Here is a 27,366-nt window from a genome sequence, read left to right on the forward strand (position 1 = left end):
CAGATTGATGACTCAGAGGCTAACTGTGCTTCTAAAAAGCCCTAAGCTCAGTTTTGGAATGCTCTATCACTCTCAGTGTGAAATTACCAGGCAGAGTAGTTCTTCAATCTCACTGAATGGCTCATTCTTTACAAATAAGTGAGGAGCAAGTAAAATCCTGCTCTTTTAGCAGCTGAACACACCAGTAGGCAGAGAAATTGAGTCTGTTTTTTGAAGATGCCAAGTCTGTTTTGCACAAAATATATACATTTATAGTCACAAAGACCTGCTCAAATTGAAGTGCCTATGTTTTTTCATATGTGCTCCTAAAAGCTGAGTCCAGGTGAATATCAGACAGGTCGTCAGACTGCAGGCAGCCTGAGTGTACTTAAAAGTGTGGCTCAAATTTTCCAGTAATTTTATAGCTCTGTGTTGTTACTAGGATCTGTTTCTAACTAGGAAAATGTTCTATCCTAGGTTTTGAAACTGCCAAGTCTCTTGCACTGCACGGGGCATATGTTATCCTGGCCTGCAGAAGTCTGTCGAGGGGCAGTGACGCTGTGCAGCGCATCCTCGGGGAATGGGTAAGTGCGTGTACGGAGTGTCCTACACTGAGCTGTGCTTCCCAAGACGTGACGTCTTTTGTGCAGTACAAGCAGTTGAGTAGATGTGTCCTGCATGAATCTGAAAAAGGCAGCATTTGTCCTATTGTGTAATATTCTGCTCAGTTACTGGCTTATTGGTGATAGAGATTTTTCATTTCATGTGAGTGTGTTGGACTGCAAGGCTTGAGGTGCTGTTATCCATGTTACCTAGAGATGCTTTGTAAGGACAAAAATGTTTGAAAGAACCACTGGGACATGGTTCATAGGAAAGGACATTTCCAGAACCAAAGTGTGTAACTAACTGAAGGATGGACAGGGTTGGGTATTGGAGACAGCCACTGTTTTGCCCATAGTTTGTCTACAATGAGAGATTTCAGAAGGTCATTCTTACACTTCTAAAATACATGAAGGTTTCCCTCCTTTTCTGCCCCCAGCAGCCCTGCTGAGTCTGTCTCAAGTTGTTTTCCTTCCAGGTTCTTCCCACTTTCTTTCATTTGTCTTCCATTTTGTCACACAAATAAAAGCTGTTCAGTCCCATCTGTTCCCGTGCTGCTCTTTGACTCCTAACTTTCCACAATCCCCTTTCTTTTAGGATCTTCAGAAGCTCTTATTAAAACATATTCATTGTTCTTAACTTATTCCTCCCATAATCATTTACTTGCTGGTAAGGATTGCAGGCTACTTTTGTATGAGCTTGCTGGGACTGCTGAATTCCAGAAGATAATCTGGTGACACTTTACACTTTACTAAATAAAAGACTGCAGGATCAGATTCTTGGATTTTATTTCTTTCCAGCTAAAATTAGTGATGAGTGTTTTATTTTTATTTCCCAAGCTCTTAAAATATTTCAACTACTCCCAGATGACATGGGAGAGCACTAGGTAGTATTAATATTTACATGTAAGCAATCTACAGATAGTTTAGATATTTATTAAAAATTTATTGCACAAACAAACAGTGCTTATTTACAAGGATTTCTGAATGAGTTATGCTTATAATATCACCAATATTTGTAACCACAGGTTTCATGGAGAAGCAGTCTTTGGATTTAGGCCTCTTTTGCCCAGATGATATTAATGATTACAGTAAAGGATTGGAAGTGAAAAATGTCTTGCTTTCTGCTTCAATACTTCCCATTAAAGCTCCTTTTTGTTTGTTTTATTTTTTTTCAATAGTGTGGAATTCCAAGAGGATTCCAACAGGGGCGAGTATATGTGTGTTGCTTAAAGTTCATTTGTGTTCTCTTTCAGTAGAGTTGGATTTGGTGATATTCTGTTGTGTGGATTTAATAGTCTCAGTGGAGCTAAATATGACTGTATCTATGGGTTTTATGTAAATAAAATAGGGCAGTAGTGAGTACCTTTTATTTGAAAATATTCCATTACCCCCTTAATTCTAACCATATCTGTAAGCACTCTGAAGACAATGGGAGTTCAGGAATACTTTTCTTAATACTGTATTATCTCACCCAAAGTTGGTGAATTGTTAATTGAATGAAGATCACTTAAGGCCAAGTTACTTCAGAAACACCAAATTTATTTACTAACAATTTTCAAATTCTAATTGTTCAGAAAAAGAGTCTCATCTGTAAACTGGGTAGCTGGAAAACCTTCAGTGCATCTTTGTAATGGCTTTGTTGTTGTTTATTGAGAGGGACTAATTAACTTTGATTATTGCACTAATATTATGGCACTTTGACAGTCCCTCAGATTTATGACTCTGGGAAAATAAACAAATGAAATGCAGGTGCTGGAGCAGAAAGAATAAGTTATTACTGAACTTTAATTACTTGGAGTGTGTAACCAGGAGAGAATTAGTTGATGAATTACAAGATGCTTAAAATTTACATCAAATTGTAAGCAATCTTGAGGAAAACAAACACAAAAACCTGCCCCAAAGTCAGTTACTGAAAACAAAGAGACAAAGATTAATTTGATTGATTTCCTTCTAATATTAAAATATTGATGTAAAATATTAATTTGCAGCTTATAGGTGTAACTACAAAGCAGGAAGTTGTTAATTGAAAATTCTTTCCTAAAATGAAAGCTTAAGAAAAATGTCAACACCCTCTGCCTTTGGTTCAGATGAATTCTCAATATGTAGCTGCAATTGTTCTGCTGTGAAGAACTTCAAAGCATCCACAGTACTTTGTCTCCTTTCTAGGGGAAACAAAATTGTTGAAAGGAACTAGATTTACTTTTCAATTTGGAATCAATTATTTTAAAAATACAACTGGTTAGGATGCAGCTTTGCAAAGCCTCATGTTGTTTTTCAGATAGTGTTTTTGGTAGCAATAGTGCTACCTACTTGTTTTGTGTTTTCTTGTAAATCTCTGAGATTGAGTCTCTGAGCTGCACTATAAATACCTTGTTCTTCAGTAATCTGAGGAGTGGAAATTTGATAAATATGTTCCCACTCTTCAACTCAGTTTCCAAACCCCATGCTCTTCTAATTTGCATGAAATATGCTCTCAAAACAAACCAAAAAAATGGCCAAATTGAGTTCTAGTGTGTTTACCAGTCATGAGTGTGGAGCTTTACTACTGTGATGGTAGTAAAATTCATATTTCTATGAAAGTATGTATATTGTCAAGCACTGTGTGTCCTATGCTGAGTTTCCTGTGGGACAGTTTCCTTTAGTACTCAAGGTTTAAATGTTGGACACAGAATATTTCCTTTTTCATTCTTTGCTATCTGATGCAAAAGAGAGTTCTGTGCACTTTGCAAGAAGATGAAATAATTAAAAAATTGTAACAAACCAACTTATTATTCCAATTTTTGATACAATTATTTAATTGATTATCTGTGTCAACAAGTCTGATACATAAATGGAAAAACATGTAATTCTTAAGAGCCCAACCATCACCTTTGCCAAATCACAACAAACCAAACCAAGTCAAACCTACTGTAAAGCAGCATTTAAAAATAAAGTGCAGTGTATGTAGCAGTGCTTAGGAAAACCACCCAGCTTGTTCCCATAGTGAGTCTGTTTGGGAGATCCGTGTCTGGAATGCCACAGACAGTCTCTGCAGAAACACAGCTCTGCTCTGGGCCTGTTGTGCTTCTAAACAAGTTGTTAGGCAAAAAATGCTGTTTCAATCTGCTTTTAGTGAAAGCTGAAAATCGAGTTTATAAAGAGAAAATGGGATGGCTAAATGGCTTGGGAAAATCCAATTGTTAAGATTTAGAGAAAACAGCAGGAATAATGGGAGAAAATGAGATTTTTTTCCAGATTATCTGCCATTATGTTTAATAAGCAAATTCAAACTGATCTTAAGTGCCTGTGGGAGACAAATCTAGAAAACTTTGTTTATAACAATTTATGCCCAAAGAGCTGTTTTATAGAGACTTTGAGCCATTTCAGTAGGGATTATCTGTATAAACTTGCTAATTATTTTAGATAACTGACATTTGTTTGCAACCTGCAGTATTCCAGTTATTTTCTTTCTTAACTACAGCAGAATTTCGCTAACATTGCAAATAAAGGGTAATTGCTTTGTGTAAAGGATTGTAACAAGTTCTAGCTAGTCTAACTAGTCTGTCAAATATAATTTTTATGGAGAGGTTTGGTTGGTTACATTGGTACACTCTAATGTTTTATACAGGTATATACACATAGAGAAGGGAAGAGAAAGTCTGTAAAAGCAGCAGATAAAAAGATCAGTATAGCTTTACATTTGATCTCTCGAAAATGAATGTTCATGCACGATGACGTTCAATATCAATTTAAAACTGTTTGATAATTTCTTGCTCAGAAAAGAGGAAATTAGAATTCTAGAGTTATGATTCATTTTAATCAGAAAGAAATTGTCAAACATAAATCTCTCCTTGAGTAGTGAAAAGGCCTGAAAGCAGCCAAGAAAAAATATCAATACTTTGCAAAGGAGGAATGATTGTTCCAATTCGTAGCTTAATTGACTTTGAGGCTTAATGAAAAACACTACAGTGCTGTTTGTACACATAGTTGCTCTGACAAACGTGGAAATCTATGCTCCAGGAAGAGAAGCTAGGTAATTTATTTTACATTATTATTGATATAATTTTGTAATTGAGTATGAGCAGAATATTTGGGTAAGTCTGTGCAGCTCCAGATGTTAGTGGTATTCTCAAGAAAATACTTAAGAATATGAATGAATAAAATATTTCATAAATCACAGCTTTTCTTGCCAAGACGCTCTCATTTATTTATTCCTGTCAAATAGTCTTTGAAGTAGATATTAAAAGGTAAATTGTGTAAGTTTAATATTTCATAAAAAGTATAATGTTTCTTTTGTAATTCTTAGTGTTAAGTCTACGGCAACATTAAAGATTAGAATAAACTGTAAAAAAAAAATTGAGGTTTGCTTTTTAAGTAGAAACCTGCAAGGTAGAGATGTGACAAGAGAGAAGAAGCTGAGAAAAACTAACCAAACAAATGTGACTCCTTGCTGTATTCTTTTCCCCCAAAGTATTCTTCACCTAAGGCGTGATTTATGTTCTTGCTGATTAAGTAGCTGAATGAAATTAAAACCTGATAAGCGAGTCTTTGTATTCCAATTGTAAAGCATGGAAGGCTGAGGAGCAAACTGGGCATGTTTGTAAAGACTGCGGGCAACAGTTCTCGTATGTTGGCTCTGAGTGTCCCCCCCTCGAGGAAGGGAACTTATTCCAATGCAGTGTTTTGTCTCCCCTGGTGTCCTTGGTTTACAGTTTTTTGTGTACGAGTGTGTAACACAAAATAGGTCTGTAAAATATTCTTCTGTTTTAGTAACTTGATACTAATGGATGCTAATCTTGATTCAGAAGATAAAATTTCCTCTTCTCTCTATTTGGTATTAATTTTGGAAGCTTTTTCTTTACATCAGTCAGACTGTTAATACATAATTTTCATACTGCATGAGAATCTGCACAAAAGTTATTCTTGGAATTAACTTAGGTGAATGATTCCAGGAGGACATCTCATCATGGTTAGTGAGAGATACTAACTTATGGAGAAAGATGAAGAATACATAGAAATTGATTTTGAAGATGTGGCAAATACTGAATGAAGCCACAGACGGTTAGTATGGAATTAAATCTCAAATAAAAGCTCTTAAAAAGTAACCTCTTCACAATAGAAATTATTTCAGGATTTCCTACTGGTAAAGCACACACATTTTTGTGAGAATATTATTTCTGATATTCTGTTGTCATTTCGTAATAAAGAATTGTGCTGTTTCAAAGCAAGATATTCTAAAAACTCTGTATTACTGGCTCACATGCCATCACAGTATAATATACAGTTATAAAAGCCTGCAATATATAGACATATTTTATTTTCTAGTGCATGAGAAGTGCCTGTGCTGAAGAATGAAGACAAAAGTGATTATCCAAACCTTGCTATGGGGAAAAGGCCTTGCAGGAAGGGGCAATATCTTGGATTAAATATACTGGTAATGCAGTAAAACCCCCTATGTATCAATTTGTCTCACTTGCAGCTGTAGACACTCCAACTAAACAATTATTGCCCCTGCTGAGTATAAGGGTTTTTTTTGATTTTTTAAGGGTGTGATCCAGATCCTTCTGAAGTGAAGGAATCTTTTAATTGACTAATTGCAATGAAATCAGACCTTATGTTACTCACAGTGAATTGATGGTATAAGCATTAACTAGTCCTGATGATAGTAACAACTCTTTGAGGCCAGTATGAAATTATGCCCAGATTTTGACCATAACATTTGAGAATTCAATAAGTTTCTGTGAGTAATTTGCTCAGTTGAGGACCTTAAGAGAGTGATTGTGTTGCAAAGCTATTTTCCAAATACAGATGCTTATAAAAAAACAACCCACATGAAGTTAAAAACATTTAACAGTTTAATCAACATTTACATGGATGGATTGTTGAGATCTATTTTTTTGTACACTATAAACATATGGCATGAATTTAATTTCATTACAGATGCTGAGAAAAGGGAAAGGCAAATATTTATATTACATTCATGTTTTACCGTAAAAACACTGTTCACTTTGTTTATACAGTTCCACTGTTACAGTTTTTATGGTTAGCAATGAAACCACTGTAAAACAGAGTCTGAATTATATAGCAGATGTGTTAAGCCTCTAACTTTGAGGGCTGGGCATCCTTCTGCATACCGATATCATTTACTTGGAGAGTTGATGTACTGGCTACAGCTCAGCTGTTTCATCCTTAGGTCTTCATCTGTCATTAGCTCTGCACTGTTACTGTATAGATGTATAAAACTGATAGAGTTTTAGTGTTTATTATGACAAAGCAACCAGCTGGAGTGCCCAGCACCTCACGGGATGCTCTGACTGGTGCTGTTGCAGGGACGGGGTTTGTTTCCACCGGAGCAGATGCTGCTTTTAACAGCTTTCAACCCAGGGACACCCCAAACCCGAAGCAACCCTTAGACCTCATAGCATTGCCTGAATACAGGAACAAACCCAAAATTTAGATGCACCCCAAACCTGGCAGCACCCAGATGTGTATGAATTCATAATGCTGTACACAGCTGATAGAAACCAGAACTATGAGGCTGCAAGGTTTTTAACATAGTAAGATAATTGGCCATGATTTCCTCCAGTAAAGACAAAGTTGTCCTTTGAGTTGACTAAATTACTTCTGCTCTCATAATTCTGTTCACCTCCCAATATCTGTTACACATATATAAAAGAAAATCTAAAATGTAGTTTTTGAAAGGAATCACAGTATCTTACCATTCCTTAATTTTTTTTCCTCCAGTCAGCAGAATTTTATACATAGAAATGTTGAAGTGATCTTTTTGGTAATTTGTTTCTTTAGCACAGCCCTGCTGTTCTTAATCTGGAAATGTGAGTCACAAAATCCCTACCATGCCTAAAGCTTTATAATAATACTACTTAAATGCAGTTTGAGCTTTTTAACAAAAACTATTTTAGACAACCCCCAAACAGTAAGAGACCTCAGGATAACCCCTTTAAAAACTGCACTTCATGCTTAGTCTTCAATTAAACGTCACTAGGAGACACTGTGTGCTCAAACATATCACCAACCTGTCTGGAGAGGTCTGTCTTAAAAAAAAAAGAGTAGACTTTGTATGTTGATTGTAGCTTAGAGGGTACAAAGTTTGGGTTTTCTTTGGTGCTGCATATATTTAGTCTAACATGGGTTTGTTTTTTTCCTCAAGCTTTCTCTCTCGGAATCCTTTTTCTATAACTAGTGTTGTTGACATTTTAAACTTATTTATTATAGCCCAGATAATGTGTTCTCACATAAAGTGAGTTCTGCTGTCAGTGGATTTCTAGTTGTCATTTCTGGGAGAGCAGAGGAGGAATTAGAGTGTCTGGGTATAATTTTTTTAAACCATCTTCACAATTAATCTGACTGTAACATAAGCTTGTAATATATTCCATTAATGAAGAAGACAAGCTTAGCTTATGGTAAATACAGTACTAAGTGTTTATAGTGCATTTCATATTTTACATGATTCCCTTTATAATTCTGCTTATCTTTTCATTCTAATTCCCTAAAGGATGTATAAAAGAACCCCTAAAGAGAGTAATTACTGCTCTATTGCTTAACCAAGGCTCCTTTTGCAAAAAGAAATCTGAGCAGCTTTTTAAAGAAGGCAGTTTTAAATAAAAATGCAAATAAGCTGCTTTGTAGCCACATTAATTACCCACCTAGCCTCTTATTACCGTGTTTGTATTGTTTGCAAACACTATTTACAGTCGTGTGGAAATTACCATTCCTGGGCTGGAGGAGGCTGCTGTGGTGGGCTGTGCTTTGGAACCAATTAGAGTGAACCCTGTTTCCAGCAGGGCTCGGGGGATCAGGCATAGCCTTGCAATGTCAAATCACGGCATTAACTCTGCCTGCACAGGCACCGGCTTGTAATTATATTATTGGTCCTCTTTTGCCTCTGCAATGAGTTTCATTCTCTGCATTTTAAAACTTAGCAGGCAGCATTGTGTCTCACTAATGCTTTAAGATGTACTGTGATGATTTTTTATAAAAGTTGTATTGGAATCCAGTGGGTCATTTTTGTCCCCGAATTTGTTCTTTGCTTTAATTTTGTAAAAATTTGACCAGGGCCTTGTGCTTATGTTTGAGATATCACACATTTCCATGTAACTGATTAAACCCCCAACTTTATTAGTTTATTTCATTATCAGAAGGGAACAGGATGAGGTATCCGTTAGTATTAGTTGCAACCAGTATGTTAGTGGGCAATAACTGTAGGTCTTCTGACACTCTGAAGAACCTGAATGCCTCACAGTGAAACATGGTTTTGTTGGTTAAGTGCAGTGAACACTTGTTGCTAACCTGGTATGAGTTGTGTTCTTGTCTTGGTTTTTGCTGTCACGATTGCAAAATGGGCCTTTACTCTAAAAATTGCTCCAAAATTAAAGCTAAACCAGATTTTACTCAGCATTTGTGCTTTTAGACTTTATAAACATTTGATTTGATGGATCTGCAATGTGAAGAATCTGTTCTTTAAGATTTATTTGTTTTCTTAGGCTTGTAACCAGTCTGTCAATAAGTTAAATGAGTTTGTTGAAGTAGAGAAACATTTTTTGGTTCAGCTTAGTATGGGGAAGAAAATGTAGAGAGATTTTCTTCTTGTGAAACTGCACTGCACAGACCTGCAGTGCTGTGACAGAGTGATAATGTTTAAAAAATACTTGCAGATAAAGACAAAAATCTTAAGGTTTGTATCAGTCCTACTGTAACAGTGACTAGAGCAGGAAAATAGCAGCTCTTGGATGGTGTAGTACAACTCTGCAGAATTGTTATACATTAAAAAGAAGAAAAAAGTAAGAAAACCACACTGCTGGATCATTTACAGTTTTTAACAGTGACAAGGGACTAATGTGAGGGCATCAAAAGAAGCATTGACTTGTTTCATGATCCACAATAGCTTATAAAACTGAAGATAATTATCAGGCTTATATGATTACAGAGCAGCATAAGTGACATAAAATGAGCATAGCTTGAGTTCAACAGGAATGCAGGAAATGTGTAGAAAACAGACTTGCTGAGTGCAGTGCTTAAAAGGTACTATTAATTTATTTGCTTGTTAATTATATTTCTAAATCTTTTATTACTATGAAGCCAAAGCATCATTTTTTTTTAAATTTGTGTCCTTTCTAATTTCTACTCAGCCTTTAATTCCCTTTTATCTTGATAATCATCTTTGAAGGCGCTGAGTTGTGGACCAAAGTGTTCTGGACTTTCCTTGATCACTTGAACTACTCTTTAATAGTCTGTTGCTGTATTTTTTCTCTCACTTTGTGATATTTAGCTGTGAGAAATTGCACTTTCTTTGAAAATCTCCATTTTAGCGGTGCATGATGGGAACTACTTTTTATCATGTGTCCAAGGAGGAAGCAGCTCAGGTGGGGTCCAAACCAGTCATGTTTCTTTGGGTAATTTCACAAACCAGTAATTGAAACATTTGGTGTTCCAGACAGTCTTATTTTCATATGAATAAGATGATTTGTTACCCGCTTATTTAGCTTAGTTGGTTAAGGCATGAGGGTGAATACACTTGATACCATTGTGCTGAAAATATTCACGATCCTTAATTTAGTAAGAGGTGTAAACCTAAGCTATATCAACATGCTGCTATTCAAAAGAGTGTATATTTATCTTTTTCATTAAAGGATCTGTTTCCAAAGCCCACTGAAAATACTCATTTTTCCTTGAAAAGTTTTGGATTGGACCCAATGGATCCGTGTCCATGAGGATTGTTTTTACAAGGCAGAACTTCAGATACATGTTTATAGCCATCTGTCCACAATTAATTTGGCAATATTTGTGATCATTTCTGTTATTTCATATCAAAATGGGAAGGTGATTGTACTCTCCTGTGTGAGGTTCCTTAGAGCTGTGTGAGGGAGTGCACACAAGATATAACCACTCTCTCATTATGAAATGAGGTAATTTGAAAATCTTTGTTTTGCTAATATGCCTTGGAAGGAAGCACTTCATGTATGTGCTTAGCCCTTCATGTATGTGTTTTCCCTGTTCTGCTAGAGGGGAAAGCATACATTACTTCTGAATGCAATTTTTCCTATTAAAAATGAATTTTGAGTTTTACTTTTGACTTGCCATGTGAGAATTCTGAACCAGAGTGAGTGAGGTCTGATGCTGCCCCTACAGTGAACAGGCCAACACTGACTTTATGTGTTCTCAGCAGCAACTCCTGTTCCTTTAATTGTACGCTGTTGATGAGGGGATGTTCATTATGAAAAATTACATTGAAAACAGAACCTAAATGTTCTGATTTTTGCACTAAACCACTAGTAATCTGGTTCCACTAAAGATACTCAGCACATCATTTGACAGAAACACCAGTATTACTTAGTATAAAAAACGAAGCAGTTGTGGTGCTTTGGGTGTTAAGAGTTCTCACAGAATTGTTACTCTGCTGTGGAGAAGAATGGCCTATAAACAGCCTGCAGCTTCAGAACAGGACATCAGGAGGATTGAGGTGGTGGTGACCCTCTCTCTGTGCCGGGGTAATATTCATGCTTTGTGTGGTCAGGGAGCTTTGGTATTTTCCTTGGTTATACTAACTTGTAAGTTTTAGGAACTGCTCATTAATATAGTCATGTTTAACATGTTATGGTTACAAACAAAGACATGAATGTATGCACTCCTTTCTAATTAATTTGCGTAATTATGTTTTATAATCTAGGTGTTTGCAAAGCAGAACGTAGTACACCCCATTTACTGTCTGCTGTAGCTAATAAAAAATAATAGAATGAAATAAATCTTGAAACTAACTTTAATTGTAAGTATAGATTAGTTGTAAATTATATCTTTGTTGTGTTTATTTTTAATTCTGCAGTGTTGCAGGTTTGTAGAGCATCCCAATTAGTGTAGTTATTCAAAGTAATGATGAGTTAATTGCTGTAAATGCTGAATGTTATTTTTCTGACAATTTAAATACAGTACTGAGATACTTTTCTAAAATGTAGGACTAGAAGTAAAGGGAAAAAGGAAATGGTGGCAATAATGAGACTGGTTAATTTTATAAAGGTTTTTTTCGGCATTCAAAGTGGTAACTTAGATAAGATGATTAAAAATACATGAAGAAGAAAGAAATATAAAAATTAAGAATGAAATCTCAGCATTCCAGCTAATACCATTATAAACATGGACACAAATGAGGTAAACCTGTATTTTTCACTATGCATTCGTGTATTAATTGAGAAAAGGCATTTGACTGAGTTTATCTGGAACTGATTTCTGTTCTTCTCACGCTGCTTTTGTTCACTTGCTGAAGCCTCTCTGGCTTCACAGCTCTTCTCGTGCAGGTTGGTGGCCTTCCAAGTCAGTGATGCTTCTCTACCACCTGAGGCAGTAAGTGTTGTCAAGTTTGTTTTTGTGAACATGTTTAAAGAGTAGAAAATGCCTCCAGCTTAAAAGTGGAGTGTTTTCCTTTCTGACTAACAGTAGTAAATCCTGCCATTTGAGGGCTGTGTAGTTATACCTATGAGGAATGAGCTGATCCACGAGGTTTCCTTGAGCTTGCATGCTGTAAGAGATATTAATAGCTTCTTTCAGCAGTGGCCCACTTAGAGGAACTTTGAAATGCAGTATTTCATTCTGTCCTGGTTAAATTAACCTTACATTTTACTGTGAAATGGCATGACTACCTAGAGAAAATTTGAAGTGTACTATGTACATTCGCACTGCAGGGGGGCAAAATGGTATCCAGGATATTATTTATGTATTGAATATTTACTTTGAATTCAGGATTGGTTGTCTCCCAGTTGGGTACAGATCTGGTAATGGAAACTGCTGCGTGCTTCTGTTTGGTGACCTTTTTAAATAATCAGAGAAATATTAAAACTCCTGCAGTCAGTTTTTGTGACATTAGTGATAAGTTGGATTTTTACAGGCAAAAGACTTTATAAAGCATAAGCAGGAAACTGTTCCTCTACTTCCCAAGAATGGTGCAGTGAGGGAAAAGCTCTTCCACTCCTTTGGGGCAGTTTTTAGAGCCCTTCCCTGCACCAGAAATTCACCAAGAGAATAAGGCTGAAAAAAACAATGCACAGACCTGAAAGTCACAGACATTCAGGTTCATCTGTTTGGTTCTGTTATGACAGAAATCATTACAAGTTTGATAGATGTATTTATAAAGACTTGCTTCAATATTTAAAGTACATCTATTCCAGCATTCCTCATTTCAAGCTCGGCTGTGGATCAAGATGAAAGAAAAATTAAATTGTATATTGAAGAGCTGTTAATTGAACTGCACTGCATTTAGCAAGGGAGCATCAGCTTCAGGCAGTCAATACTACAGAGAATTTTTAATGTACTGTATCACTAGATTGTCAGTTTGTATTGGAGAATGCAAACAGACTGCTTAGACTGATGATAAAGCCCTGGAAACTTTTAAGTTGTTGAGTGGAGAAAATGTTATTTTGCTTTGATATGCTGTGACAAAATTGTTGATGCAACCAGGAACAACATTTTTTTTAGGTGAATATTATTTGAATATTAAGTTCTGATTGCTGTGTATTCACTTAATAAATGGGTAAAGATTGTGTACTGATTTTTTTTAAAAAAGGGAACAAAACAAGTCCCACAGAATTCTTGAACTTGCACAAACGTTACTTTGCAATTTGAGCAGCTCTGAAAGTCTCATTTAAAAATATTAGTTCTCACCAGATATAATTCTAAAAAATAGCATATCAAAAAGCTTTAGAAATGCTTTAGAAAAATGTTATCTCTCTTTCCTAAGGCAGTGTTAATTTCTTTTGTAGTTAATCTTTTGTGCTGAAATTTAGTACATTTATAGTTAAAGATTCTTTTTAACAGCTAAATTATTTAAGCATGTCTTTTGGGGTAACATGGTCTGTTTGGTGTTAAGTATGAAATACTTTTTATTTCATTTTCTTCACTGATAAAAATGAAATAACTAGAGGCATTTGTAGAACCAGAACAGATTTAAGGCTATGGTGTTAGATTAAAGATGTACTATTCCAAGACATAGCTTGTTACAGATGTCATACTTCAGGAAAAAATTCTTCTTTTTGGTGGTCCTTACCGGGCTTAAAGTCCACCTTCAGAGAAACTGAGACTAGTCTGAGACTTGTTAATCATTTTTAAATGTCAGTCTGTGGATTTTTCCATAAATGTGGTAGGTCTCAAGTAAATGGTAACTTAGAAATGCCGTATGTTGCTTGTGCATTGGCTTCCCTTGGAGCAGAAAGATCACTCACAGAGGTTGAATTTAGTCTGGTTCATCTTGGAACCTCTGTGGCGTCTGAGGAGGCTGGGAGTGGCTTTTTTGCCAACACTCAAATACTACATAGTAGAAGAAAGTTTCATTGAAGTTGTAGAGAGGAAGAGTCTTCACTAGTGTGAAAAAGGGGTGGCTTCAAGAGACCCAAGTTCCCCATGATACTGAAGTCTCACAAAACTGGTAAAAGTCTTATGACTCCAAAAACAAAACAGAAGAGCAAAATCCACTCTGTGTAAGTACCTGACTTTGCTTCATTAATCTGGGGTTCTACAGCCAAACTTTCTGCAGAGCTGACAGCTGTGTAGGGAGGGCAAAGGTATTTAAATAGATTTCATCCTGTAGCTGCTCACCCTGCTGGGCTGGTGTTGCTGAAGTCAGTATGGATGTTACTTGCATACTGTCAACTTATTGTTACGTTTTTCAAGTTTTTCTACTGGTTTCCGCTTATAAAAGCCTTGGAATATTTCTTACCACGTGAAAATTGCAAGAAGGGAGTTACTGCATATTCTGAACACCCTGGTATTTTGTCTTCCAGATTTCAAAAAGTTAGGGTCTAGATCAAACCTGTGAATTTGATTTAAAGAGTAACCTGCAAATATTTGAACTTTGACTTGTGTGCTACTAACTTTATTCTTCCGAAATACTACTCTTAAAAGCTGTATAAGAGAACCCTACTTCATGTTAGAAGCTATAATTTTATTATCTATAATGCTTTTATGCAATTCAAGTAAAAATAATTTTTCTGTATGAATAGTATTTTGAATATTTGCTTGAAACAGTCATGTCTAACAACATATTCAGTGATTTTGCTACTGTTTGTGTGACATGGACAGCATGAATACATACAGTACTGTTCAAGAACCCTTTACATGACAGCTTGACAGTCAGAGTAATTAAGAGAATTGTCTGATGCTCTGGTAAATACCTTAAATCAGAGGTCAGCTTGAAATCAAGCAGAAATAAATTAAAATTCATCAATTGTATTTTTATGTAGGTAAATCCTGTATCTTCTGCGTAGTGTGCAGTTGTCTGATTCTGAGAACCCTTGTAACAGATTAAATGTAGGGTATGTGGGTAAATCCATTAGTGTAGTTGAAAACTTACAAAAAATACAATGGTCATGACTAGCGACATCAAGTCTCCATAATATGTTCAGTTTTATTGTTGGAGGGATGGAAACTTTCTGTGAAGAGAAGTTAAGTTGGGTGGCTTTGCTGTGACTCTAAGGTAGGTAAAGTGTAAATGTTAATAGGCTTCAAGATGTGCATACATGATTATTTTTTATTAGACTACCAGTTAATTTGTGCAAACTTCTCATCTCCAGGCAATCTGATTAAAAAATTGTATGTTTCCTGTTTCTTTATGCACTCTGTAGCTGCATGAGGCAATATCTTTAAAATGTAAAAAAGCCTACAAAATGCACAGTCTGATAACAACAACAAATCTAATCTAAAGTGACAACTGGGAGACTTTCCCAGACGTTTTTCTCTTTAATGTAACATGACTTTAAATTGATGCAGCCCCACAGTGATTGAAAAACTCTCAGAGCTTGTCTCCCATGATTACATTTCTGATCTGTACAACTTAATTTTTTAACTCGGTGAATCTCACTTTTGCAACCGAGCAGTTTGTTTCTGTTTTAAGAGGGCGAGTCTCATGGATGCAAAAGCAATGGAACTGTAATGCTGTGAAAAGTAATATTGCTGATAGTGATCCTAGTCAGCAGTGTGGACCTGTTCTTTCTCTGAATGATCCAGAAGTCATCTGGTGGGTAAGGCAGTGCACAGAGTGCTGGGTTATAATTATCTAATGAATTTAGTGTTAAATTAACAGAGTTGAGAGTAGCCAAACTAGAGATTATTTCCCCCCTCTCAAATTACCTTTGTTAACAGACTTTAAATCTGCTTAAGGTTCTATATATATTTATAATTTCTTCCTTTTTTTGAATTCAATTTAGATAGGATTTCTGTCATGCACTACCTTAAGCCAGCAAACAAACACAGACCTCTGTTAGGGTTCCTGAAATGCTTTATTGTGAAACAAGTCACTTCAAATTTAAAAGGAACTGAAACAGTATTTGTCCCTGATTGATACGATATTTTATAGAGAGAAGACATGAAAGATAAAATTACAATATTTTTAATCATTATTCCATGCTTATATCTGTAGCTGTGGCTGTAGCTTGACATTTGAGTTTCTTGCTATAATTTAGGTAATTGATTGTGAATTTTAAGTTAACAGGTCTGCTTACCAAGTGGGAAAGAAACACAGCTCCTTTACTCAAGGATACTTTCTTACATGTTCCTCTCCCAAGTTACTCCAAGTCTCAGCCCCTGGGCCAGTGGGACAGCCCAGTGCAAGGGCAATACTGGGGCTGTATCACCCCAAGCGGGAGAGGAATGAGGCACTCACAGTCAGGAATGTGAGCAAGGAATAGAGTCTGGAGCTGAAAGGAGAGGAGGGAGGTGGAGGAGGTGGCAAATGTGAAAAAGACAGATTAGAAGGTCAAAACACTTGATACTGGCCACAGTTTTTGTTTTGAATATAGCTGGAAACCCAAGAATTGGTTTGTAACTTCCATAATTTGTTGAAAATTGTATTTTTTGACAGCCCTCATTTTATCCTGGCTTTCTGTTGGTATTTTTCTAGTACAGAAGCACATAAATTCTCATTTACCTTTTCATTTACCTTTAAAAATGTATAAAGTCTGAAGAATGATATATGTAAAGCAATACTTTATAATACTTACAAGTGCTTCTGGGCCTGCCTTCTAGATCTATGTGCAGGAAAAGTGGACATGTGTAAGAAGAAGTGTCCTGTGGTCAGTTTTGTAATACAAATCCTAAAAATCTGTTATTTATTTCTTTATTGCTTCTCTCAGAAGCAGAAAATGATGCCCATGGGTAGATGCAGTGGTTGGTTGATATCAGTTGGAAATAAAAAGGAAATAAAAGCCTTTGAAATGTAGAAGCTGTGCTTTATATCAGTGATGCATCATACTGTGTTGTGCTTATGAGATTGTGCCTGACTTATGCCATGGTAGAGCAATTGGAGTTTCAGGAAACTGTGGATTTAGTCCATAAAATGCTGGACAACAAGCAGGACAGGTAACAGGCACAGCTGATAATATTTTTGAAGGAGAAAGCAGTGAGGTGAATGTTGTAGTCCTTAGGAACATTTCAACTGCCTTGATTAAAGCTCTGGAGGTGCTGGAGGGGAAAAAATGGAATAACAATTCTATTAGAAGGTCACATTTTTGGAACAGTGCAATAGAACACAAACCAGGTGAAAATAGATTAACATTTAAGATATATAATATTACCTTTTCCATGAGCTCTAGGAACCAAGCATTTTATTGGAAGCTTTAATTGCTTGAACAAAAAACATACTATTTTGTGATCTACATCTTGGTATATATCTGATGATGATGATTTCAATTTTGATTTCAAATCCTGCCTCTAGTTTAGTTTGCATAACTTATAGAAGTATTATTTTGCAGTACATGTAAATTTAATTAGCAGCTCAGAGCCATCAGGATGGTGGTTATCTTGCCAAAATGATCAAGTCATTGGCCAAAATAAACATGAATCTAGAGACTTGCTGGGGAATGCCTGGAAATTACAGCCATGCCAACATATCAGAGTGCACATTTGTATTATAAACTAGTCAAGCTACTTCATCTGTTTAGTTGCATAAACCTAGTTTTTATAAGTACTAAGAAATTTGTTGCCAAAACCATCAAGTTTTGTTTGTAAAAATGTAGTGAAGACTTTGCCTTCTGGAGAATGATTTTCCAGGATCACTTTTTTTAAAGAGAAAGTAAGTATGTTTCATTGTATTCAATTTGTTTGAGAAATGAAACAATTCAGTATTTAATTGACTTTTTTTCTCTGTGGCTTCTGCTTTATTTAAGCATAACCTGTTCTCTTCATATTGTTTATTAAAGGTCCATTCTGGTGTAGAAAAAACTGTGAAATCAACACTGAATTTCAAGTGGTTCATCTGTGTCATTGGTGTCTGATTCAAGTCATGTCCAGTTCAGTTACTCAATCACTGGATTGGACTCATGAAGTCCTGTGTGGAGTTGGAAGGGATTTCTTTTTCCTCCAGTGGTGAACAACACTGGAATTACTTGTAATTTTTCTTTCATTCTCTTTCCATGCCAACTTCCAGAGAAGGGATATGGTCAGGGAATATGAATAAATGTGATTTCAACCTTTACTCCTATTGCTGAGCCCCACACACTTGAAAAGAACACTCGTAGCAGAGCTGTTCTTGGTGGTGAGCTGGTGCAGACTCTTGTTCACAGGCTGTCTCCATCCCATCTCATCCTGTATGCAGCAGCCCATGGGGTTTGTATTTTGAGACCTAACCCAACCCATCTTTACCAAGGTGACTGTGGGTTTATCTGGATTTGCCCTCCAGGATATTTTTAATTAGATATAAAGGAATGAATACATTACTTTAAATTATTTTGATGAAAGAATTCTTGCCTTGTCATTAACAATGAGTTAAATGAGCTAAAACTTCCCTCTAGTTCCTATCTTTTGATGAGGAAACAAAGCAGTTCTTGGCATGATTAAGATTTGTGGTATCACGCCTGAAATGAAAAGCCATAATATATCCTTTATAATTTGTGTAGGTTTTTTTAACTCTTGCATGACCACTCTTCTTTTTGTGCCTATTTTTACAGCTCATTTTTGTTATGTTTTCCTTTGATTTCAATCAGTGACAACATAAGTGTCTATCTACATTTTTACTTTTCCTTTATTGCTGAGGAGGTTGTTTGATTCCTTAGGCACCTCAGAGGGAGTTGGCCTTGAGAATTCCTGAGGCTCTTCAGAAACTTCACATCTGGTTGGTTTTAGACCCATTAGACTGAATATGAATTTTTGATATTTAGTGGTAATTAAACCTTAGCAAGGTGTGTGAAAACATGTGGAAAACCTCGGGGCAACAAGCTAATCCCTTCAGTCATGTGAAGTAAGCCCAGAAGTTCAGAAAGCTGATTTCCAGTAGCAGTTTTATAGTATTTTACTGACATAAAGTATCACAGCAGTTGGAACAACATCTACAGAGAGCAGTTAGAGAAACAGTGGAGGTTGTTTACTCTTGGAGAAAGATGATTATTCCAGTAAAAAAAGAAAGATTACATTTTGTTGTTGATAGAGCTCTTGGCCGAGTCTCAGAATATATTATTGTGTAACAGCATGGTTTGGGTTGTAGACTTCTTCAGTATTTCTAGTTGTTCTTGTTACATAAATCTTCACAGAATTTATGCAAAAAAGCTGTCCATGCCAAGAGTCAGCTGCCAAGAATACTGCCAGATAGTGTTTAGTATCTTGAGACTTTTTAAAAGAAAGGTGTAATCATTTGCCTTATGGATTTTGATTCATGTCAATTCTAACCTCTGCTTTGCAACCATGAAAATCATTTAATACTGCAAGATTCAGAGTTTTCTCAGAAAAGTTGCAGATGCATTATTACATCCATCATTTTGTGACTGAAAATTGATTCCTGTATCTCAGAGCACTGGACCCATTGTGCATTATTTTGTATGGCTATTTTGGAACATGTAGAGCAGAACAACTGAGGTGGAATATCTGGGATCAGTGGGTTGTTGATGTGGGATATTTTCCTGGTGGCTTTAATTCAATCTCAAGCACAATAAAAGCCTGCATAATTGGCTTGCACTGTGGGTCTGAAGATGGCAGGTTATTTACAATTTTGGGTAACACAAACTAAACAGTAATACCTTAAGAGTAGCAAAGGTGCATATTCTGCTAAATAAACTTCAGTAATTACTTGAGGGGGTTTTCCTCTGCAACATTGTAATTTTTCTAGTTTATATTCTTCACAGACTGCTGACCACAGTGACAGTTTTGCTGTTCTTGTATAAAATAACTCACACATGTGTGCACCTGGTCTTCATTACTGTTACATTGCATATATGGTAATGGCAGAATGGGAAATTTTCTTTTGTGATTTCTGCTGATGAGGCCTTGTTTCAGGTACAGCACTTTACAAATACATTGTTCATTAAGTGTCAGTATCCATTAAGCAGCACTAACAGGCAAAAGGACTGTACAAAACATTCACATAATTTTCATGACAAGAAAGTATTTACTATAAAAGGCTAAAAACCCCCAGCAACCCTGCTTTAACTTTTTTGAACAGTCACAATAGGACCATTCTTATTTTACCTTACTAAGGCAAATTTATTTGTAATAACAAAGCATAAAGATGCAAAAATACCTTTGAAAAATAGTATCCACCTGTATAAGGTACTGACTAAACAGAATAGGAACACTGATAACCCTTCTTCTAAAAAGTTAGCCTTGAAAGTATAATTAGAGGTACGATGATTAAAATCTATTTTAGCTGAGTTCACCGGCATGTTTTCGTATGCTCTGGCTAATTTGACCCACTTTGTTTTAGAAAATCTTTATTCTCATTGATTTTCGGTTTTCTTGCAAAGATTTTTGCTAGAAATGTGTGATCCTGAGAAGGTACTTCCAAACCTACACGTTACACATTTGATTGCCAAACTGAAGGAGCAGTGGGGAGGTTGTCTGGCTGCCTAAAGGCAGGGAACGTGGAGACCTCTGTCTCTGTAGGGATGACCAGAACATCTGGATCAATAGGGATCTCTGTCAAATGCCATCTCTTCCAGGGAGGATACGTGACTACAGCACCAGAAGCTGGCAGGGTTTGAACTGTAGCTTTTAAAGAGTGCCAGTTTGTTCTCTCTTCCATGTAGGGGAAATGAGATGTGCTCCAGCCAGGATTTCTGTGTCACCACAAGATGTCACTCTTTTGTTAGAAAAAAGTCTATCCAATGGCATGAATATCTGGAAAATAAATTATGTAGCCCTAAAGGGTGAAAATATAGGAATCTAAGGAAGAAAATTCTTTAATGTCTTTGGTTGGATAATGTGGTACTTAAACAAACACAATGTACACACACTGACATCACTATTTCCAGGTTTGTTAGTGTTCTGGTTCTTTGAGCTGGAAGGACTGTAACAGGATTTAATTTGTTTATAGGTCAGCAAATATTTGGTCTTGCAACATGGCAGCTGAGGTGGATAAGTCTTTGCTGTAATCTTATTTACAAATTAGAAGATACTTAAATATCTGTGTCATGTAGCCTTGTGGAGAGTTTGGAGCTCCAAAGTCCGTCAGTCACACTCCTTACTGACATGGAGCAATAGTGACATCCTGTGGGAAAGGTTTAAAAAGGAGACAAACAAAAGCTTGGTCCTGTAGTCACCCTGGATTCCATTTTGATTGGTCCATGTCATTTATTTTATATTTTGGAGCCAGTGTCTCAGAAGTAAATTAATTTCCATTGTGAACTGTGATTAGAGCATCAGAGCTTCCTATGCTTTAATTTACACTGGTTTGGGGTATTAAATTATCGATTTGCATTACAGGAATGCTCATGTTTTACTTAGATCCGAACAAAAAAATTTAGAAATATTAATACAATTTTATGATCATTTCCCAATGTGCTAGGACATTTTATATGTGTATTTTCATCTAATATTAGAGATAACACTTAGGTTTTACTATATCTTTAAATGGGATCCAAGTAATTAATTAAAATTCTTTTAAAAATCATTGTTTAAATCAAAAGTCATGAGAAAAATATTTCCTATTAAAAAAAAGTATGATTAATTGTAATAAAAATGTGGGCTCTTAAGCACCTCAAAATCTGTTTCTGATAATAGAAGTAGTGCCAGATTCCCGTATTTCAAGCAGGATATAGAATTATATACTTGTGTACCAAGATTGCAACAGAAATTAAAGATATTGGAATTATGTTATTGGAATGATGAGACTTTGGCTGCTGTGTAATCCAGGTGCTTTTCATTTTTTCCCTTAATCTCTATTAGCCTTTTTTTTTAAGCATAGATTGAAAGACTATCTGATAGTTTTAAAAAGAGAAGTATTTACACCTTGTATTGTAATTCACTGTATATCTTGCAAGAAGAAATAGAAAACTCATATTTCTGTATGTTTTTTCCCGGTTTTAAAAATAGAGATGGATAAAATTGCAGCACTATCCCCATGTGAAAGGATTATTTGCACATCTGTCTAAGGTTAGTACCTCCTGGGTGGTTATCAGCATCCTTCACTGGGCTTGCTGAAAAAGGGCCAGATGATGAGTGGCGCCTTGCAAGATTAACTTTGTATTGGTAGTCATTAAACAGTGGGAATTTTTACAAACTGGCAGTTTGGAATGCTGAAAAAAAAGGAAAAAATTGAGAAGGAGTATTATAGTAGCTGGTTGCACATACAGCATCTAGAATAGACTTGGGCTACTGGCAACAAGTGTGAATGAACAGTTGGTGAAGGGACACATAATAAATAGCTGTCAGGAGGTAAACTGACACCTCTGATGTCCAAAATTGTATTAATCCAGGATTAACAAAAAAAGTTAGAGATATCACTCTTTTTTTTAAAGCAAGTTCAATTAGTACTAAAATAATTACTGAAAGAAAGTCCCCCTTATATTTTAACCGAGGAACATGTGAAGACCACGCAGTCGTGTGTCCTTCCTGACACTTTGTGGTGATGCTGAGAAAGCTAATTTAAAACAAATCTGCTAAATGGAATTTTAGCCATTTTTCTAGGGCAGTTTAAACATGTCATTAACTTCAAAGAGGTGAGGGGAGGATTCTTTGCACATGCATGTGAAGGACTATAAAAGTGATTGGCAAGCTGAGATTAAATTTTGAATATTTTTGTGTAATCACTGTTAATTTGGTTTTGCAAACCCGTTGCTGGCAAATATCTGTGCGAACCAGATGGCTAAGTTTTGTTGACTGGAAGCAGATTTTCAGATGCTTTTTACAGAAGCTCTCTGTAATTGATTTGCTGGCAGATTGAGAGTTACTCATGAGATGTGTTTCGTTTTGCTCTTCTCTTAAAAAAAGTGCACTGTCGTGCAGCTGCACTTAAATTTTTAAATTTGCAAATAGCGTCAGTTGTGGTGAGGATCGCTGTGAGTGTAGAAATATTCAAGAAAGATTTGAAAGTTGAGGATGAGTAGCAGTAATGAGTCAGATTTTAAAGTTTCTGCTCAGATTTATGAAACATTTTTACGGAATTTTCTATTCCAGGTGATAGAATTTCACTCTCTAAAGACTTAAACTATTTTAACTGAATGAATGTGATCATTTTCATTGTACAACTCTGGTCTCCTGCCTTTTGTTGTTGTTCTGGGTTATTTCATCAGAGTGCTTTTTCTTTCATGTATATAATCAGTTCAAATTAACCTTATCATTCCAACTGGTATTTGAAACCTCTGCAGAAGGAACTAAAAATGCCAAAACTTTTTGTACTTCATAACTGCTGAAGTTTACACGGATTCAAGAGGAGCTGGTCAGATTAATGAAAGGAAATGCAATAAACAAATTGTTAGACACTAAGTACTATCTCTGACTCTGGATGTCCTGAGCTTAAAACTTGTTTGAGAGTAGGAGAGTATCCCAAGGCAGTGTCATATTTTTGTATTCTTCCTTAGGCATTGGAGAGTGAGAACTCCGCTTCTGTGAATATATGGGTATAGTCTTTAATTATATATGATGTATTTATTTTTGCCTCAGGAGCTCTGTCATAGCTTGTGCAGGCAAGATTTGAGAATTCGAGGGACACCATGGCAGTGTGTTGTGGTGGAGAAGATGTATCAGTAGCAGGATGGGTGACTGTGAGGTCCAGTGAGTGCTTATTTTACTCCCAGCTGAACATTGAAATTGTTCTCTATTGTAACCACATTTTCTTCTTCTCCTATGACCTTAATCTGCAAAGATGTCATTAAGAGAATTGGTTTTCTTTTGGAGAATCAAAGAATGTTTTGAGGTTGTTTCTGATCCAAAGTTTTAATTTAGTTTAAATTTTAATCTCATTCAAAAGAAAAACCTTAAAAGAAAACATTTGTTTAAAGCAAATTTAATTTTTGTTTTCTTTGTGGCTCTTTCCTTCTTAGATGACTGTGGGATTATGTGGGCCAGGAAATATTCTTCCTGTCTTGTCGGAAACCTGTCAAATCTTCATAATAATATACTAAGCACTTTAAATAATATTAGTGTTTTGCAGAAAATGTGTCTGCCTGTCTGTATAGTGTAGAAGAAAGTATTTTAAGAAAGAAAACATAGAAAACCAAAAACCTTCTCATCCTGTGAATACTAATGAGCTGGCTGCTTTTTTGTGGTGAAAGACATTAGTGTCTTCTGTAGTTAGAATGGGGGCCCAATAATTGCTGTGACTTCAGTGATGAAAATCTGATAGCTCCTTGTGGCTGGATAGATGGGAGATGGATAGGACCCAGTTCTTTTGTAAATTTGCTGGTTAAGTTTCAAAGGTATTCAGGGTTTCAGTATATTTAGCTTGTGTCTGTAAAGTACATTTTGCTTTATTGTAGTTGACATTATTCATTTAGAGGTTAACTTCAGTTTTATTGGATTATTTGTTCTGAAAGATGACCCTAGATTTCAAAACTTCATAAAGTATGATTTTGTATACTGTTCCCAGCAGCTGTTTAAATGAAAAGCTGATGAGGTCTTGGAGATCTAAGTTAAACATTTTGCATTATTTTTAACTTAATTGGAAGTTGATATACTGTCTTCTTGACCTGGTTGCTTGTAGAATGCTGCATTCTTTGGCAAATATTAACCACTGTGTGTGGTCTAAATAGACACTCAGCTAACATGGACCAAGACTTGCTCTGGTTAAAGATATCTCTTTCCACACATTTCCAGAGCTATAATGAACATTTTTATTAGTGTTTTCTCAAAACACCACAAAGCTCCAGTAAAAATAGAGTACAAATCTGTTTGTACACAAAGCATCCAGCATGAAACATTCCTTTGGATTCTGTTCTTTATTGTTGTCAATGTTATATCTTCATTTGCAAAGCAAAAGATTCTAAACTTTTAAAGTAATTTAGTTCATCATGTTTGAGGCACTGTTTATGGGAACTTTTTGCTGTGGTACAGTAAAATCATAGAATCTTTAAAAAGATGATATCTTTGTCATATAAAATTTCTCTGTAGAACATGGTGGTTTTTTTCCAGAATCACATTTCAATCGCTAAAAAAGTCATTGGCTGTGTGAGAAATTGCAGAATATGCTCAGCACCAAGGTTAATGGTTCTAATGTAGATAATTCTTTAAGTGAATACCTTTGGAAAGGTTTGACTCAGGGGAGAATATTTTATTGATACTACCCATATGAACTAGGGCAATATGGGTAGTTGCAATATTAGTAAGAATTCTACATGGCACTATTTATGACTTTTTAGAGAGGATGGGTTTTTAGTTTTAAATGTACAAAGGCTCTTGATGTTGCTTATGTTTTCTATGGGAGTGCAGACAAATTGGTTTTTAGTGTCTTGTGTGTCATCATCTCCAAGCAAATGGGTTTCAGAAACCTTAATTTCATAATTTGTTTCAAAGTTGTAGCTATAGATCAAATTTAAGAAACATAATGCTTGTTCACAATGTACTCTAAATTTTCTTTATTATCTCCTAGTCTCTTACCTTTTCTTTGTGGTATAGGTATCTTCCTCCCCACCTTTTAAATCAGCATCTCTTAGCCTGAGCCATAAAGACATACTATAGGTAACAGCAAAATATAAGATACCTGGCAAAATATGACACATTGCTGATTAAAATCTGGCCTTCAAGGCAAAATAACCTTACTCTTGCATTGCAGCAAATTGCTCCACTCCTGGGAGACAGTGCAAAATGCACCCCATTCGTGGCTTGACTCTTGTCTCCATCTGATCCATCTTCCCATGGCATTTCTTGTCTTGATAGTCCTTCCTGCCACAGCTCACCTTTATCTCCTATATATTGTCATATTAATCTGACAAATACTTATTTGCTTTTTCCCTTGTCCCCCCTGTCTGGCCCACTGAATCCTGCAGTGTAAACCTACAGGCACGTTAAAGGAGACAATGATGAATGAGAAGAGGAAAAAGGAGATTTTCATGTTAAAATGCTCTAAAATCTCTGACAACAAAATCCATAGTAGAATTTGAGTTCTTTGGTAACCATTGGAAGGGTTGAAGGAAGAAATCCTTTACTGGGAGAGTGGTGAGGCCCTGGCACAGGTTGCTCTAAAAAGCTGTGGGTGCCCCATCCCTGAAGGTGTTCAAGGCCAGGTTGGATGAGGCTCTGAGAATGTGGTCTAGTGGAAGGTGTTGCTGCTCATGGCAAGGGAGTTGGAACAAGATTGTCTTTAAGGTTCCTTCCAACCCAAACCATTCTATGTTTCTATGATTGGTTACTCGATGGCATTGGAAATCAGCAATTTCCAGAAATGTTTATGTTAAATAGAGCTGCTCAACATGAGGCACAAGTGTTTCAGATCTTTTGGCTAAATTGTTTGACCAAGTGTGAAGAATCACGGAATCCTTGTCCAAAGTTGTGTGTGAGTAAATGCTGGGGTGCAGGGCTTTGCCTGTAAAGAAATCAGCTTAGGAGGCTCAGTGAGAGAAGTGGGACTTAAAAAGATGTTTAAACAGCACAAGGACAATCAATAGGAAATTAATAAGAGAAGAGGTTGACATGAAAAAGTGCAGAAGGTTAAGCACAGGGAAGCAAAACCCATCATGGAATAGGAAAAATACATTGCAAGATGTAAAGAGAGGTAGGAAGAGAGAGTAAGCAAGATTAGAGCAGGAACGGTAAGAATGGAAGGACTTTCAATTTTTCCATGCGTAAAGAAAACTTGGATGTGCTATTTGAAGATTTTTATTTTGTTTCTATTGGTTCTCTATTCTTTCCTTAAGAATGGAAAAAAGTTTGACATCTGCCCATCCCTTTTTCTCACAATCAGGTTGGTTGTGGTTTCTGTTGTTTACCCCATTTCCAGAATTGTAAGTAGGATTTAAAGTCTTTAGCTTAACCTCAAATCTATACAGGAACCAGTGACTTCCCTGGTGCATGCTGTCACTGAGATAATGTATTGCAAGCTGTCCTGGGAGAAGGAACACCTGTCAATATTAGCATTATTTTTTGCATCCTGTTTGGTTTATGTCAATGAGATAATTGTTGCAATTTAGTTTTATTTTCCTATCAGGCAATTCTGTTTGACTGCTTACAAACTTAGTTCAACTAATGCTTTGGCTGCATCAAATATTCTTATTATCTGCCACTACTGAAGTTTGAAGTTGGGATGTGCATTAGTCATTCTTTTGGCAGACTTATATAATGTTCTTGTCTGAAAATGAGTGTTTAGGATTTGGGAGACTTTCTTTTAATAATATGTAAATATGTCAAATTAATCTTGTCAAGTTTTCTTAGAAGTAGCAGAATCAGAGAAGAAATAAAAACTCATGAAACATGACATGGTACTTGATGAAATGGCTCTTTTGTGATGCTGAAATCAGTGGGAATTTGGCAGTGATTTTAGAACAAACAGAATTGGGATCTCTAAGACTGCTGCTTATGCACAGTTCTTTTAAATGTCCTTTTCTGTTTATAATGTTAAATAAAATAGGGAAATGAAGATTCCTTGAATTCATGTGAAGAATTTGGCAGTTCATGG

At 36.0% G+C, this 27,366-nt stretch overlaps 1 protein-coding gene across 4 annotated transcripts in view; it reads left to right on the forward strand.

The window, feature by feature from the left end:
* The window catches only part of WWOX (WW domain containing oxidoreductase), a 498,626-nt gene that overhangs the window by 27,228 nt on the left and 444,032 nt on the right, over positions 1-27,366 (forward strand). For all 4 annotated transcript variants that reach the window (XM_071567152.1, XM_071567154.1, XM_071567155.1 and 1 more), the window contains exon 5: positions 457-563. In XM_071567152.1, coding sequence (XP_071423253.1) covers positions 457-563 — 107 coding nt within the window. The remainder of the gene's footprint in view (positions 1-456; positions 564-27,366) is intronic.

Source organism: Pithys albifrons, chromosome 12 (assembly GCF_047495875.1).
Source record: "Pithys albifrons albifrons isolate INPA30051 chromosome 12, PitAlb_v1, whole genome shotgun sequence".
NCBI lineage: Eukaryota > Metazoa > Chordata > Aves > Passeriformes > Thamnophilidae > Pithys > Pithys albifrons.